Here is a 17,714-nt window from a genome sequence, read left to right as displayed (position 1 = left end):
GGAGGCCCACAGGACGCTGGGACATCATCCTGACCACAGCTTTCCTCTTTGAAGGAAAAGGGAACATCCAACATGAATAACAGTGCAAAGAGATTTTTCTCAACACATCTGGGAGAAGACACAGTTACTCTCCCCTTGCAGCCACTGTCCTCTGGCGCCGCCCTGGTGGCTTCCAACCAGGACAGAGGGAGGAAAGAGCCAAGCAAGTAACATTCTTCTTAAGGTCCCTGGGGTGGCCAGGAGGGTAGGACCCCCTACAACCTCCTTAGTTCAACAGTTTTTCAAAGCAGAGGCCCTGCAGTCAGCTCACCTGTCTCCGACCCGCCCCCCGGCAAAAAAATAATCCTCAGCCCCCCTCTCATACATCCCTGGAAGGAAGGAAGACAAGGACTACAGAGCCAGGCCTGAAAATCCCTCATTTTGCAGAGGCTGGTTATGTTTTATTTATTTTTTTCCTTTTCTCTTTTCCTCTCATTTGTGTATTTAATTTCACTTGTGAAAAAAAAAGCTGACAAACAAAACTTTCCACCCACTGCCTGGCCCAGCGGGGTCCCTGACGTTCCTTAAATAAAGAGGGGGTGGGGGAGAAGGGAACAGGAGAGGTGAAGTGATGAACAGGGCAGTGAAGCAATTTGGAAAATGCAGCTTCCTGGTGCTAAGAGAGAGAGAGACGCACATACAGAGACACACACACACAGTAGAGCATTCTTGGGAGCCATGGCCCAGCACCAGGGGGACGGATGGGCTTCAATTTGGTCATTGATACTGGGAGAAAAAGTGTGGGTGCAAATGAAAGGATCCAGCTACATAGCCCCCTGCAAAACCAGCAAGGGACTGAGAGGAAGGTTGGGATTGAAGGATGCCAAGGTGGCCAAAGGCGAGTGGGGCTGCACTCGGATCGTGCCTGAAGCTGCTCACAAAGCGCAGAGGTGGCCCAGCTGTCCAAGGATACATTCATTAACTGTGGAATGCAGAAGCTGGGGAAGCCCCCCCCCGCCTCAACCATCTCCCCTTCCTCCCACTTCAGGCTTGAGGAAGAGTTAAGAGTTAGAAATTAGCTTGACACGTACTACCCGCCGCTTGGGCGAGGAAGCAGCAGTGCTAGTGAAGGAGGGAGGGAGGCCATAGGACAAATGCCCCTCCTGTGAGAGGTCAGCGTGAGGTCCATTCCTAGAGCAGGCTGAGAAACACGGCCAGGGGGTGGAGGGGAAGTGAGGGTGGAGAAAGGAAGGGGCGGGGCTGTGGAACAGGGGGGCCCTGAGAGGAAGAGTTTCAGGAACAGCAGTGAGAGGCGATGGTGGGAGAAATGACGTAGTGGTAGAACAAAACGGTGGGATTCAAGGGGCGATTGGACAGGAAATACCAAGCCCCTGTCATAGCCAGGAAGGAAGAAGTCACGGCGTGTGGAGGGATGGCCGTGGAAGGCCACTGTGCCTTCCCAAAATGGGAGTTTGGAGAGGTGGGTGGGAGAGACACACACAGAGACGTACCCCAGCCTTCTGCCAGCTAAACCCTCCCCACAAGCGAGCCACCAATCATATGCCAGCAGGAGGGATGACACACAGACAGGAACTCAGGCCTGCCCACAGCAGAGACGGAAAAATCCATGGGGCAGCAGGGAAAAGGGGGCAGCAGGGAAAGAGTTGAAAGCTCTGCCCCAGATTAGAAAAATCACAAGGGGGGGAGGAGGAATGGAAGGAGATTAGAAGGGCAGCAAAACGAAACCAGCGAAGAGAACCATTGCCCAGACCTCGCCTACGGGGCCAGTGGGGGAGAGCGCCGCCCCCCCCCTCCACAAGGCAGATGAGCAAGCATCACCCCCTCCTCCCCAAGTGGTCAGGAAGCCTTTGGCCTGTACAGAGCCCACCCACCCCCAAACCCACTGCCTCCCCCACCCCCAATCCCATACAGACTTAAGTGGGGAAAAAATAAAGATACAGGCCAAGGGAACTCAACAGCACTCTGAGCAGCTGAGCTGGAAGGGGAGGGAGGCCCCGTCCCCCTCCGGCGAGGTATCATCCGGGAAAGCCACCTTCAGAGAAGAAGAAAAGCAGGAGGGGGGGGCTGGACAGCAGGGGCAGGGGCAGGCTCCCTCTCCCCAGCCTGCCCCAGGTCCCAGCCCCCTCCCTTCCGACACGATCATGTCCCTCCTCCTCAGCAGCAGCCGCCGCCTCCCTGTTTGACCGGAGTGCTGTCGATTTTCAGGTTGGGTCTGTCTCCGCCCGCTGTGGCTCCGGGGCCCATGCGCTTCTTGATCTCGGCCGCCATCGTCATGAACGACTGCTCCACGTTGGTGGCGTTCTTGGCGCTCGTCTCCAGGAAGGGGATCCCAAGGGAGTCTGCGAACTCCTGTCCAAGGAGGAGCAGGAGGAGGAAGAGGAAGAGGGGGGAAGATGAGAAAAGGAGCCAAAGGCCTCACCAAGGAGGGCCATGCAGGCCGCCCTTTTCTCACCGTGTGGCCCCTGACCCTGCCATCGTCCTGGCTGGATGCCCCTGCCTTAAACGAAAGCAGCGCAAGAGAAACGGCCGGTCGGCGGCATTTGCTGGCCCCCACCTCGGCCTCAGCGGCTCTCACCTTGGCGGTCGTGTAGTCCACCACCTTCTTCGTGGTCAAGTCGCATTTGTTGCCCACAAGGAGCTTGTTGACATTCTCACTGGCGTAGCGCTCGATTTCCTGCAGCCACTGCTTCACGTTGTTGTAGGATTCCTGCAAGAGGGCGCCGGATGAGACCCTGCGGAAGCCCGACGCCCAGCCGCCCCACTAAGCAGATGGTGATGCGAAGGGCTGCAGGCCGACGGCAGTTGCATCGCACAAAGAGCCTTACAGCCTGCTAAGTGCAAAGTCGGGGTGCCCAAGGGCTTCAGCCTTACTGAGGACTCAAGTCCCTGGATCTCATGGGGATGGACGCATGTCCCACGAAAGCACGAGGCAACGCGGCTGAAGATGGAGATGCTGTACAAGGCTTGAAGCCGTGACTTCCTTTTGTAAAATGGAGCTTTGCTCATTGAATCGAGTTACCGGCATTCACGACTCTGCTATAATTATGGGCACTTGCCTGTTTCTTGTGACACTACAATTTGGAATACATGTGTTAATCCCTGGAGGGAGCAGGGAAACGGCTTCCCACGGCCTCTCAGTAGACACGCATTGCTTTTGATTCAACTTCACTCCCCTCCACCCCAGCCGCCACCGTAGCGCCATCAACAATAATCCCTGCATATACTTAAAGGAGTTAAGTCTTGAATACCTAAAAGAGCCGGCCGGGGCGTTCACATGATCAGATGCGGCCCTGCTTGAATTTCCTAGGGAGGAAATGTGTGCTTTGCAGACATAAAGGGCCTTTTGTAGTGCCCTAAGTTTGGAATACCCTGCCAAGCAAGGTCCTTTTGACATTATTATTATTAATATTTATTTATATAGCACCATCAATGTACATGGTGCTGTACAGAGTAAAACAGTAAATAGCAAGACTCTGCCGCAACACTGTATTCTTTTTGGGGTGTCTGCCAAAATGTTTTTTTGGGGGGGGGGTGTTCCTTGCCCCATCATTTTAACTGGATAGCTTTCAGCTGGTTGTAATGTTTGTTTTAATCTCTCTCAATTTTACTGTTTGGTATTTATTTCACAGGATCACAGCACAGTCGAGTTGGAAGGGGCCCACAAGGCCATCGAGTCCAACCCCCCAATGCAGGAATCTACCCTAAAGCATCCCTGGACAGATGGTTGTCCAGCTGCCTCTTGAAGGCCTCTAGGGTGGGGGAGCCCACAACCTCCCTAGGTCACTGGTTCCATTGTATTGCAAACGTGTGATTTTATGTTTGCATACAGCCCTGGGACCCGCTTTCTTGGGTGAGGAGTGGTCTAGGTATTGTTAGAGCAAAGAAACAGAGTGAGAGCCTTCTGCTCAAGTGCTGCTTGTTAGCAACGGACCACCTTCTGCAGAGATGGGGTTGTTTAATTTTGCACTCTTGCACCCTTTCCATTTCTCCTCCTCTTCATGTCCAGAGCTGCACACCCCACACCAGCACTTTTCACCACAAGGCCTGAGGGCTTCTGCGTCTTTCGCTCCTCCCTTCTTTTTTTATTTTTTGTGGTAGCTGCTCACTCAGCCCTGGGCTTTCTAGCTTTGCCTTCTTGCTTGCTTTAGAGGTGGGACATCAGCTGTGACCTGGGCTACCAGAGGAAGCTTTACGGGTGGGGAGTCAGGAGACCTGACACTCATCCGCTGGAGATGGGAGGGAGAGGAGAATGCAGGAGCAGTCAGCCAATCAGCTGTGTGTGTGTGTGGGGGGGAGAAGCCCAAGAGACAAAGACCAACACGATTGGCTAGCTGCAGTGAAGCACTGCGCAGCCGCTGGAGGGTGAGAAAGTAACGTGGGGCCTGTGGTGGGAGCGGCCTCGGTGGCAGTGCCCTAGTGCAGAACGGGATGACCTGAGTCAGAGTGGCTTCTGCTTGAAAAACAGTGAAGATCACGGCCCTCTACACGCGCACAGATACTCTGTCCGGCTCCACCTGCCAATGCTCTAACCACCATCACCACCACATAGCTGTTGCTGTACCTGATCCGTCACATCATACACCACAATGATGCCGTGTGCCCCTCGGTAGTAGCTGGAGGTGATGGTTCGGAACCGTTCTTGCCCAGCCGTGTCCCACTGAAGGAGGAGAAAAAGAGGAGGGGGAATAATTACACTCTGTGCCCTAAGCTTACATCCGACTGATAACACTGTAGGCCAGGAAAGGTTGTGCACAGTGTTAGAGACATAACGTTCTCCGTCTCTCCCCTTCACCCAGGAGTTAAGGAACAATCCAAGACGGAACTAGAAACACAACTCAAGGATTAATCCCCATGTCTGATCGTTCTTCTAAAAGAAGGGAAGTGCGCTGACACTGTCGAAACGAATGAGCATTTGGCAGGTCAACAACCTTCTTTATCAGATACATGACCTGGACTGAGAGGGCGATAAATTCACCCACACGACACTCACAATTTGCAGTTTGATGGTTTTGCCATCCAGCTCGATGGTGCGAATTTTGAAGTCCACCCCGATGGTGCTAATGTAGCTTTCTGTGTAGGTGTCATCCTAGAGGAGGGGGAAGAGAGGAAGAGAGTTTAATGATCGAGAGGCCGATGTAGGCAAAAGTCAACCACACCTCTCAGTTCCCAGGTGCAGAGTGTGGGCCTCAAAATGTAATCCACATTTCCAACATTCAAAATCCTCAAACGTACACGCACACACACAACCCGAACAGGAAGAGCACACATTTTTAAAGTAACTATCCAAGTAGCTTAATTTGTTTGAGACACAGAATTGGGAGCTACCCTAAACATATGCCTAGAGCACCATTTGGCAAGAAAAAAACTTGGCATGGGATCACTATTCCATCAATGCTTTAAATGGGGGTGGGGTGGGGGGGGGAAGAGAGGAAATCTGCCAGAACCGGCTTTTCCTTTGCCTTGTTACACAACTCCAGAGCAGCGGTGGGCAGAAGGTAGACAGGAATCTATTGTTAGACCTTTGCCTAATTTGCAATAAATTGGCAAGCATTTCCGACTTCCAATTGATTAATAACAAACTATTTTAAACCTTCTTGCCCCCAAATTATGTTGTGGGGGAGACACACTTTGGGGAGAACCAGGAATGGCTTTTCTATGAGTTTGGTTCTGGTATTGAACACAAACCCCTGGGGTGAGCATGTGCTCAGAGGCACCCTGTCCCTTAATTCTTAGCGGATACCTGCCTGCTTGAGCTAGTCTTTTGCACCTGGCTCTGACTGCTAGACCTCATGGTTCGAGTATGTCCCATAAGACATGCATGTTTCAGAGCAATGGTTCACCCCCACACCCAACTGGATTCCAGAGAAACCAGAGGTCCATCAAGACCCCATTGGGGCTTCTCAACGAGAAGAAGAAGATCAGGAGAATGGGAAACAAGCGCAACAGTTTCCCCCAATGCTACCCGTCTTCCCTATGCACTGCATTAACACCCACTCATCCACCAAGAACTGTTTCTCATGTAGCTGAAGCCATATCAGAACTAATAAGGCCGTGGTCATAACCTAGGCCCATCCCATCACATGAGATTGGGACTGATGATCCCGACAGGAATCTTGAAATACTCCAGCAAACAGTCACCAATACAGCCCCTCCGCTCCAAAAGGCAACAGCTACTCATACTGGCTCTCCCCCTACACACCCCTGCCACGTTTGATTCACTTTTCCTTTCCGTCCTCATGCGGGTTTTGTCTTTCCCTTCCAATTGTAAGCCTGCAGGTATGGTGTTGTTCCAAACCTTCAAACAGTGGCCAGGAAATTCAGGCCTATTACTGCTCCTACTCAGGGGTGGGGGGGGGAGAGTGGGGGGGGGAAGGGTTATTTTAAAATGAGGTCAATCCATGAGGGGGGTTACAGCAATGCCCCTGAGGCCAATGGGACACCCCCTGGCACACACACACCCTTGGTCAACGTGTCAGGTACAGAAAAGAGTGCACTCAAGATAGAATTTTAAAACTATTTATCTAGAATCGCCGACTCCAAATTCTTGGGAAAACAAGCAATCTAGAGGAAATGCAACTTCCTTACACTGAAAACGGGGTGGGTGGGTTTGTGAGTATCCGAGGGACAGCTCAGATCAGCTGCGGTCCCTCTGATGGACTAAGCACTGCTAGGAAAGGCTGCCGCTTAGGTGGGGCTAAATACTCACAGCGAACCGTAGCAAGAGGCAGGACTTCCCCACGCCGGAGTCGCCAATCAGAAGCAGCTTGAACAGGTAGTCACTGGAAAACAGGCACAGATCAAGGGGCAAGTTTACATGGGCCCAAGAGCACCCCACTTCACCTCCCCCTTGGCAATGATGCATTTGCTTTCTGGGTTCTGGACCAGAATATGTAGAAAGCATCAATAGTCTCATCAGAGGCAGTCTGCCTATATACACCAGCTGCTGGGGAACATGGGTGGGAAGGTGCTGCTGTACTCATGTCTTGCTTGCGGGTTTCCCACTGGGGCAGCTGGGTGAACAGAGTGCTGGACTAGATGGACCCTTGGTCTGATCCAGGAGGGCTCTTCTTAGGTTCTTATTCCAGCTTGAATGTTCTGCACATTTCCACATGGAACTCAAAGCGGTGTTGTACAGCAGGAGCGGGTAAAGCTCTTTCAGCACAACAGCAAATTCCATTTCGGAGAAGCTCTTGGGGGCCCCCGATCCAGTGGTGGGCGGGAGCAAAGAGTGCAGGGCCAAAATACCAGGATATAGTAGGTTAAAGCTGTTACTGGCAAGTAGCTCTGCTTAGAGCGGGCAAGGAACTGCACGAAACCAGGGAAATCACCCAATGGTCAGTGGTTGGGGGGAAGTGGAACGCCAGAGAATCAGATTGGGATACCAGGATGGGTGAATTTTGACTCCAGTTCTCCACCCCTGTCGTACAGGGCCTTGCCTCCCTAGAAAATCAAACTCTCTAAGGTGGGGAGTAGGGGACAAACACTTCATAACTACAAGGGCAGATGTAAAGACATCCTGAGAGTTACCTATTGGTCAGAGAAAGCCACACTACGATCCACAAGGTCCCACATTGCTCCTCCCAGCCCCGCAGATGGCTCACACGCACCGCCACTCAAAACATTTCCGCAAAATTGTACGCCACCATGAGATCTTAATGATATAGGGCAGGATACAAATAAATAAAATTCCAGAACGCCTAGCTTGCAGGTATTCTGCAAAGGCGAAACACTACGTGAAATATATTTGACATGCAGCTAATTGCAAACCTGTCAATTTCCTTGATGGATTGTTTGGACAGTTTTGCTGGGTACCCATAAGACTTAAGCAGTATTTGAATGTTCAGGACTGTTGTGACTAGCCGTTAGAGGCACAATTCATTTTACTAGGAATTACCACTATGTGCTACCGCCTCAGAACACATACTTTTGAACTTACTGGGAAATACCTGGGGCAAGGCTCTGCATCAGTGCCACAATTACATACTATACAGGGGACCAGACCTTGGGTGTCTGCCAAAGACCTGATTGTGCTTTCCCTTCCCTGAACAGGGTAGGCTGGGCTCTCGCTCCTGGCATCTTATCAAGCATTGGAGGCCATGGGAAAGAAGGCGCATTTACCCCTATTGCGCTGGCTTCAGAAGTGTCGTAGTGCCTCCAAGACCAGAGGAACCCACCCGTCTTGGGCTGCCTTCAGAGGCGCTCTGAAAGTTGCAAGAAGTCCCCTGCTTGTCCAGAGTCTGAGGCTCAGGGTAACAAGGCCCTGCCCTCCTCAGATTCCACAGAAGCAGGGGCCCTTGCCCAAATTAAAAGATGCGGCCACCAGCGTCAGGCACAAGTGCGACCCCTGGGACCATGTCCAATAATGCCCATGAATCATCAGTACGGTCACTGGCACAGAGGATGACACATACAAAAAGTGAGGCCCAGCAGAAAGCTAAAGCTCCCAAATTCTTACTCATAGTTAGGCAATAGAGAGTGAGCCAATGACTCCCTTCCTCACCCACCCATGGATTCCTCCCCACTGCAACATCATCCTTGCAGCAGCCCTAACCGTGACTAGCTTTAACCAGAGTTTGCAAACACACTTCGAAATTCTGGTTCGAAGCTACGCATGGTTACTTAGTTTTGCCAGCCAGAAGCATAGACGCTGTTTCTGGAGCCTAGAGGTTTTACATCCTCATGCCAACCACCTCATCTCCATCCCCTCCAAACCTAGGGGAAAACCCCAAGGTATCAAATGTGAAACTGTTCAACAGTGCAGGAGAACCAACATCCCAGCTGGGCACTCGGCCTTATTCTGTTAAAATATCAGCCCTGGAATGCCTACCCTTCCTGTTCTGAAAGGCCCTAGAGACGCTTCCCACCATCACCCCAATGCTCCTGAAGTCACAAGCCAAGCGGCCACAATGGACCCCTCCCGAGGGCAGACTGCCCAGGGGCACCCCAGCCCACCTACTCCCTGGAACAAAGGTCCCCCTGGGTATCAGGCTGTTCTGTCCATGTACTGAACCTCTAATACAGCCAACAGTCAGGAGGAAGGAAGTTTCTAAACTGGAGTGCTTGACTAGAGCGCAGGAGAGGTGACAGGAAGCAGGAGAGTCACGAGATATCGTGCTGGCATTTTTTCCTTATTAAGCACCGCAGGGAGGGACTATCCCTAATCTTCTGGGGGTGGGGAAGGCAACAGCATTTGCAAAGCAAATACACGCTCATAGCTCTGACCCTGGGTTCCAGGACCCAGCTCCAGTCACAGACTCAAGTGACCTCACAAATGCCACCAGCTCTCAGACACGTCTCCTCCTGACCCGTTGAGTGATTTCAGCCTCGTGGGGGAAAGGTATGTACAAGCCCTGGGCCTTCACGCTTAGCAAGCAACCTGGCTTCAAATATTTAGCCTGAGCTAGAAGTAACCCCCAATTCTGTTCAACCTAGACTTAGAAGACTATTATAGGCCTCACTAGATGACATGTTGCCTGATCCATTTGCCAGATTGCACCACAACCTAGAACCCAAGGGCAAATATTCATCACTCTCCAGCAGACGCACAATCCCCGGACAGGGAATCAGCAGCTGCCATGGAGACAGCCAACAAAACCCAGCTGGGAAGATCAGGGTGTCCTGAAAAATTGAGGGCAGCAGGACAGTGAATCCGACCAGTTCCGAAGGGATGGGACACAATCTTCAGTATACCCAGTGGCTTGATGAACGAGGACCCTTTATCAGCCAGCTTTTCGTGGGCAGGCTGAGAGTGCAGCAAACTGCAACAGCAATTCTCTCCTCGCCCCTATTTTAAGGCAATGCCCCTTCTCTCCAGAACGCCAGACACTGATAGGATGCAGCAGACATCCGCTGAGGGCTACAAACACATTTTCAAATATTTCAGTTCTAGGCCTGTACAATGCTAAGACCACCACTGCAGTTATTAAGGTGCCACCTGCATCCAATGTTTACAGGCTCAAGGACTCCGGCTCCTCCTGAGATTTTTCCCAGTAGAGCTTTTTTTTAAAAAAAAAACTAAGAAGTTCCAGCTTCAGCCTTGGAAGCAGGAGGTCACCCCCACTATGATGCTGGCTTAACACCTGCAGGGTTTGCACAGTACTTCGCATTTCACGTTCAAAGTGCTTCATGGACAGTTCTCCCACCCCCACCCTGTCATGCATCTTTCTATAAGATAGTTCAGTATATTATGACTACCCACCGTGCCCCAACTGCAGCCAGGAGTCTGAGAGAATCAAGGCTTGTCCAAGGCCACCTAGCGAGTTAATGGAAGACCCAAGATTCAATTGGGACTTCTGGGTTCGCCAGCTCAGTCTCTTACCTGCTATGCTATATGAGCTTTCTATCATGACACACATTGGCTCAGGCAGTGCTTGGAAGAAGACCCTGCTTGTCATCAGCATCTACAAAAACACCTATGTCTACTGTCAGCGCATCCACTCGCCTCTAGCATTAATTTGGCTAATTCATCAGCTCATTGGGAAGGGCATACATGAACAACAAAGTTAAACGGCACCAGAGCAGAAAGTCCTGTTCTTTAATCCCAGATACTATCTGGTCTCCCATGTGCCAAAGCTTCTTTGACCATCACCAATAGCCTCCTTGGCAACTCAGGACAACCCTGGATACTGGGGATGAGCCCTTCTGGGACTGGCTTGGAGTAGTCATTTCCAAAAGGTGCACCACGCCATCTTTGAGGGTGGCTAATCAGTTCTTTGCAAACTGAAGTCCAGAGGAGTTGCTAGTCCATAAAACATTGCAACTCATCTGTGCTTGCTCACACATACCCACATTAAGACAGTCTTAGTAATACAAGCCATGGTGGATTTGCCTCTATTTCAACCAGTTTCACGCCACAGTTTGTGACCAGCCTGGTACCCTCTAGATGTTTCAGTCTACAACTCCCATCAGCCCTAGACAGCAAAGCCAATGGTAAGGAATGATGCAAGTTGTCAGCCAAAACATCTGGAGGGCCACAAGTTGCCCATCCCTATAGTAAACAAACAATCTGGAATCAAGAGAACATTAATGGTTTTCTGGTTTACAAAAAGTGTTTTCATGGAAGCAATACTTACTTTACCAGAGGACACTAGGCAAGTAGCTTCCTATGAGCCAGAGCTAACCAGAAATGTTAAAGGGGAAAACAGCAGCAGAAAGTTCTCTAATTCTTGTTCTGATCAGAGTAGGGATATTGCAAGGGGGTGGGATTTATTTGGTTTGCATCTGAATATGAACTGACCTAATTTACACTACTTAAACTAGCACAAGAACTGGAATGCAATTATCCTCTGGTTTCTGCACTTCTCCAAATTTTGCAACATGGTTCCCCAATTTAAAAAATGCATACAATAGGGTAAACTGCATACAAAAATGAATGTGATACTGAAAATTGCTTGCCAGAAACGCATACAAATTTATGCATAAGAAAACGCATATGAATTTTCATGTGGATTTAAAAAAAAACATTTGCAAGCTGAAGGAGAAACAGGATGGAATGAACTTGTGCTTGAAAAAAAATGTGACCATTATAGAAAGCAAAACTTGACAGATGCGTCTAACCCTAGAAACAAGGCCTACTGTCACTGGACCCTGGCATCTCAGAAGCACATCTTAAGATCAGGAAGTTTAAACATTTTGAAGCTTCCTTACTCACTGTGGTTGAAGCTCAGCCTCTATAGCTACAAGAAAATGTGTCTCTGAACATCTGCAGAGTGCTTTCCCCTTCTACTCAGTGACCAAAGTTCAGCCCCCTAACATCTGGAATTAAGTGCCAGTGTTTTTGAGTCAGAACTCTGGATTTTAGGTAGGATCACAGCACCTCTCTTTTTATTAATTAAGGAGCTGGAACTGACAGGTGGGTCTCAAACAAAACTCCAACAAACTAAAACAAATAAAAGGCTTTGCACACACCCGGTGTGTCTCCCATCTTGTGTAGAAGGGAAGAGAACTGCTCCCAGATTGGTGTCTGCTTTGCAAAGAGATTTAAAATACTGTGTATAGCAGCCCCTCCCAGCCCAGTACTCGCCAGATATGTTGGGCTACAACTTTCAATGACCATGCCGGCTGAGGAAGCTGGGAATTGTAGTCAAAACACATCTGGAGGAGACTAGGTTGTGGAAAGGCTGCCATACATAGTTTAAAATCACTGTTTCCACAGGGTTACTCCAGTTTAACAAACTCATTTTAGTTACTTAACAATTTACTGTTATTCTGTATTTCAGTCCAGGATTTAAGATAGAGAAAGGGCCACAAGTTTGGGTTTCTCTTTGAGATGGGAGAGTTAATGCTCAAATGCTTGTGCTGTTTTTTTACTGCTAGCATTACACATAAAGGCTCTGCTCTTCCCTTTGCAAGGTGTCTCTACCACAGATGTGTAGCTATTCACACTGTAGGAAATAATACCAGGAACAACTCTGGTATAACCCTGTAAGACTTCACTGGATGCAAACTTCTTAAGAACAACACCTAGTACAGAAACAAAGCAAGGCCACTTGAAAAACTTCTACAGAAAACAAACAGTGAAGTGTCTAGTAGTACTTTTAAGCCTAACAAGTTTGGGATATAATAGGCTTTATAAATAAAGCCCTCGCTGAAGCATGGAGGAATAGAACATGAGGGGGATCTAACAGCAGACTTGTAAACAACCACTCGCCTGGGCAGGTAGATACTTCCCTTTGTAAACCAATGTCACACACAAACAAGTACAGTGGGAGCACTTAAGGAGACACACGAATTGGGGAAGCCAGAAAATGTTTATATTAAACAAAAGGCTATTTTGCTAAATGAAAAGCGAGGCAGACACAGGAATTGACAGCTTCATTCTATGCATCTTTATTTGGAAGTGAGTCCCACTGAGTTCAATGGGGCAGACCCCCAAGTAAATGTGAATTGAAGTCTTAGAGGAGTTTTTGGGGTGGGAGGGAAGGGAAGGCGAGAGAGAAAAGGCAACTGTTAAGCGGTACCTGCATAGAAGCTTGACTTTCAATAGACACGCACCTACAGGTAAACCTGTAGAAATGAGTAAGCTTTCTACATATGTCCCACTTAACTAGTAAAGACCCTTTGTGTGTCTCGCCTATGTGTGTGTAAATGAGAATTGTACACACACTCAGTTTTTGACATTAAGTAACTGAAGAAGACAGCTTAACATTGGAACCAAATTGAAAAAGAGATGAAGCACGCACAAGCAAGGGTGTAAAAGAGGGATATGGAAAGAAGTCATGAACACTGGAGCCAGGGTAGGAGTAAGGTCTGCCTTCCTTTTTGAAAGAAAGAAAGAACATGGTGGGGGGTGGGGGGTGGAGAGAAATATTTTGGGAAGTTGGATAAAGACAGAACAAGGGCACCAAGCAAGTGAGGGGAGAGGAGTGAATAGTACAAGAGACTAAGGCGGGGTTCAGACGACACGCTAGTCAACGGGGTGGGGTGGGGGTGCAATAGGAGCAAAATGGGAAACCACCGAGAGTGTAAGAAGGGTAGTAGTTCAAGAGGGGAAGAGACAGCACAAGCAGCAGCAGCAGCGAGGAGTTAGTGCAAGGTGAGAACGGAAGAGCACAAGCGCTAACAACGCAAAGGAAATAGCACAAAAAATGACAGCGCAAACGGACAGCCCGAGGGGCTCGTAGTGAAAGCGGGGCAGGGGGCAGCAGAGGGGATTGAACAGCATGAAGATGGGAAGGGAAGAAGAGTACAAGGAAATTAATAGCGCAAAGGGGTGGGAAGAAAGGGGGCAGCGCAGGAAACCCATAGTGCTGGTGGGGGGGGGGAGACAACACCCGTGTCGGGGAATTGCACAAGCGGCTAACAGAACTCGTGTGTGTGTGTGTGTGTGTCTGTGTGTGAAGGAATAGTAGATGAGGCTAAGGGTTCGAGGTGGGGGGCTTTGTTCTTCTCACCCCCCCCCCTATATTCCCCCCCTAACAAGCGAAATGGGGGCATGGGGTGGGGGAGGGAAAACACGCAGCCTCTCCCCCTCCCCCCACCGGCTGTCCCCGGCTGTCAGCGACGCCCTCGGGAGGGCCGGGCCGGGCCTCATAGGTAGGCCTCATATTAGGGAGGGGGGTAGAGGGAGGGAGGGAGGACCGAGAGCCTTGAATTCGGCGACAGGACAACCACAACCTCCCCTCCCCCTCCCCCTCCCCGAAATACAACGGGCCCAGCCAGGCTCGGCGGTGGACACTCACTACTCGGGGTTCATGGCGGCTCCTCCGCGGTGGGTCGGCGGCTGACTAGCTGCTTCCTTCCCTCCCTGCTTCCTTCTTTTCTTCCTGGCTGGCTGATCCGGTCGCTCCCTCACACAAGATGGCGGCGACGGCTCCCTCCTCCCCTCTCTCTCTTTCCCTCAGGTGCGACTTTTTCACTGCGCAGGCGCCCCGCGCAGAGCGCACTGGGAAATGTAGTCTTTCTCATCCCCGCCGGGAACGCTCGACCTTATAGACGGTGCCTGAAGAACTCGGATCCCTCTTTCCCCACCCCACCGGCCGCGCGGCACTATGGGAAAGGGAGTTCCAGGCTTACACGTCATGCGTAGGTTTCTCGGGCACCTCACTCCACTTTAGGCGTTCTCATCACGTGAGTGGGGCGCGCCCTGTGGCATCCCATCCGCCCAAAGGTTTCTGGGAGAGGTAGTTCGCAACACTACATTATTATTATTATTATTATTATTATTTATTTATATAGCACCATCAATGTACATGGTGCTGTATAAATAAATAAATAAATAAATAAATAAATAATAATAATAATAATAATAACTACACTGAGCAAAACCGCAGCAGACTCTCCCCCTGGGTGATAAGCAGGCAAAAGACTGATATTATTTGACCACCCACTATCGACAAACAGAATAATGCGTTTAAATGCAACTATATATGGTTACATTTTATTCACATATATATTATGTGTATTTTAAAATATTGATGTTTATAATTTTATTTAAATATTGAGCATGTATGCATTTACACACACACAATCATTCCAATCACAGCGGCAAGCACTCAGCATCTTAAAATAACTGATTTATGTGTGTGCCTATCTCTTTATAAGATTATATTATAGACCTTATGAGTGCATCAAATTATGCCGCTTCTTCTTCTGCTACTTGGATCCCACATCCCCTTTAAGGAGCTGAAAGTGACTTGCAAGGGAGTCTCCCATCTAGTTTACCCAGGGCAAGAGAATGAAGACGGAGAGCGGATTGCAGTGGTAGAAGACGAATGCACAACTTCAGGCTGCAGGTACAGAATATTTTAACAGCAATTCTCATGTGAAAACAAAGCTGCACATATCCTTGCATTTTACTGTGTGAGGCTGCTCATACATCACTACCCACCTTTGTCATTCAGGCATGATAAGACAGGATGACGTTGGTGTAAGTCAGGAGTATTGACCCACTTCTGGCCCAAATTCCATTTTGGAGAACCATTCCAGGGGTCAGCAGGGGCAAAAGGTGCAGGGCCGAAATACCAAACATACCAGCCTATTTTCGCTTAAAGATCTTTCTGTCGGTACCCATGTCTTAGGAGAAGCACGTCAACCTTTTAGAATGGGGAGGAGGGGACTCCTCAAAAGCCAAGGAATCACCCAACAGTGGGGACGCCCCTAAGGCTACTCTGGAAGCTGGCGTTAGCAACAGCTGGGCTGTTATCAGGAGCTGCCTTTCCTGAGGGAACTGCACTGGCTGCCTATTTGCTACTGAGCCAAGTTTAACGGTTTGGTACCACCAGGTGCCTGCTCCTGGCAGTTCCACACAGACCTATAGCCCGAGGGGAGTCCACCCGGAGAAGAGCCTTTAGTGTGGTGGCCCCCGTTCTTTGGAACTCCCTGCGCCTGGAGGCCAAGCAGGCACCAACACGGTGTTGCTTTCAGCACCTCCTCTTTTCCAGAAAGCCCTCCTTGGTTGACCAGCCATGCTTTAATTGGCACTGTGTTTGTTTGTTTTAAAAAGAATAATTACAATATCATGTTATTTTTTATCTCTTGTTGTTTACCACTCCGGAAACTGTCTAGTTGTGTACAAACGCTATAAAGGGGGTAAAGCCAGTGGAAGGCGGAGTGGCCATCAGGGGCACCTTTGAAGGTCAAATTGGGGCTCCAGACAGACCAGATGTGAGTAGGCTGCTCTCACAGCAGATGGGTTTGAGAAAGACCAATGTGAAGATGTGCTGCTCCCCAGCCAGACCGTCCCAGGTCAGAGAAAGAGAGCCGTCAGCCAACCAAGAGGAGGCAGCGACTTGGCGGCCAGCACAGAGGAGAGGCAGAGACTCAGAAATATTTTCTATTCCAACAGGTTGAGGATGGCGAAGTACGAGAGAGTTGCCACCTCCAAGAGAGTCTAAAGTTATATATTGCTACGCCTGGTTCTGGGGGAATACAGGGAAGGATCATGCAGCCGTCTGCTACAGGTAGGACAAACGCAGCTGACATCTCACCTCTCCCAAACACCCACGTTCTCCCCACTAGTCAGAATTTTTTTTTAGCCGGAAGCGGCTTGGGGGCACCGTTCTGCTGGAAGCAGCGTGCTACTTTGCCTCAAACACATTGGTTTACCTTGCCACACCAGTGTCATGCTGCAACCAGGCTTAGAAGTTGAGAAGCACGGGCGCCACCCTCCTAATAACAGCAGCAAAGAGCGGAGTTAAAGTTGACTCGAGAGGTGTGGGGAGGGGGAAGAAAAGAGATTGACATGGGAACTGACCTGTTTTAAATTTTATTTCTACAGCAACATAATTAAATACAGAGCAAAATTTGCCCCGACCCCCATTCATTCCCTTCCTCTCATCCCACCCCACAGCAGCTACCAAGTCTCCACCCACCCACCCCCACACATGCGCACTCTCAAGTGATGTAAGTTGCCGTGGGCCCTGCCCTTTTGTAGGTCCTTTCCTGGGAGAGGGGGAACAAGGGGTGTGTGTGTGGGTGTGACCTGGAGGACCCTCCACTAGCCGCCGTAACGTGACAGGGCTGCCTTGTATGTTTTTAAAGCAACCCTTTTGACTCTTAAATATTGAGCTACAAACAATGAAGAGGCAAAGGAAAGCCACTAGATCTCCAAAGGCCCCACATATTTTCCAGAGCTGGGCAATAAAGGAAATTCTAGCCGAGTCGGTTCCTCTCACCAGTGAAGCACAACGGAAGGAGGGTTTGCAAGTGCTGAAATCCTCCACCTTGAACAGGTACTTGAGGGCACACTCCTGTGCATGTTGAGACAGGAAAACGTCCTACACTCCCAGCATTCCTCAGCCAGCCATGGTAGCTGGGGAATGCTGGGAGCTGTAGGACTTTTTCCTGTCGAAAACTACCTAGGATTGCATCCGAAGAGGCAACCCTGACCCATATTAAATCCAGAAACTGGGACAGCAGCAGACATCAAGGAAAAGGGAAGTGTTGGGAGAAGGGGGGGGGGAGGAAGACCCCACCCCAGGTTTCAGCTACAGTTTTAAAACTTCCCCAAGCAGCAGGTGTATTTAGTGCTTGCAGCAGCCTTCCCAAACCTGCTGCCCTCCAGATGGGTTGAATCACAACTCCCATCAGCAGGTTGTGTTGGCTGGGGATGATGGAGTAGTAGTCCAACATGCCTGGAGGGCGACAGGTGAGGGGAAAGCAGCTTGAGAGAGTTCCAGAGAAAAGCTGAACCAATGCACAGGCTGTGTAGGCGTACCTGCGCTTGCACAAGAGGAGGAGGGGGAGATGGACCTTCCTCAGCACTGACAAAGAAT

At 49.9% G+C, this 17,714-nt stretch overlaps 1 protein-coding gene across 1 annotated transcript; it reads right to left on the bottom strand.

Annotated features, from left to right (window-relative positions):
- Nucleotides 1–399: 399 nt before the first annotated feature.
- On the bottom strand, nucleotides 400–14,335 carry RAB1B (RAB1B, member RAS oncogene family). The gene is made up of 6 exons (XM_063145974.1): nucleotides 14,181–14,335; nucleotides 6,707–6,779; nucleotides 4,991–5,086; nucleotides 4,562–4,657; nucleotides 2,576–2,707; nucleotides 400–2,349 (listed from the first exon to the last, which is right to left on the bottom strand). Exons 1-6 carry the CDS (start codon nucleotides 14,192–14,194, stop codon nucleotides 2,155–2,157), a joined length of 606 nt encoding a protein of 201 aa, XP_063002044.1. The 5' UTR covers nucleotides 14,195–14,335; the 3' UTR covers nucleotides 400–2,154.
- Nucleotides 14,336–17,714: the final 3,379 nt, after the last annotated feature.

This window comes from Elgaria multicarinata, chromosome 21, assembly GCF_023053635.1.
Source record: "Elgaria multicarinata webbii isolate HBS135686 ecotype San Diego chromosome 21, rElgMul1.1.pri, whole genome shotgun sequence".
Classification (NCBI taxonomy): Eukaryota; Metazoa; Chordata; class Lepidosauria; order Squamata; family Anguidae; genus Elgaria; species Elgaria multicarinata.
This window is presented reverse-complemented; position numbering and strand designations above follow the sequence as displayed.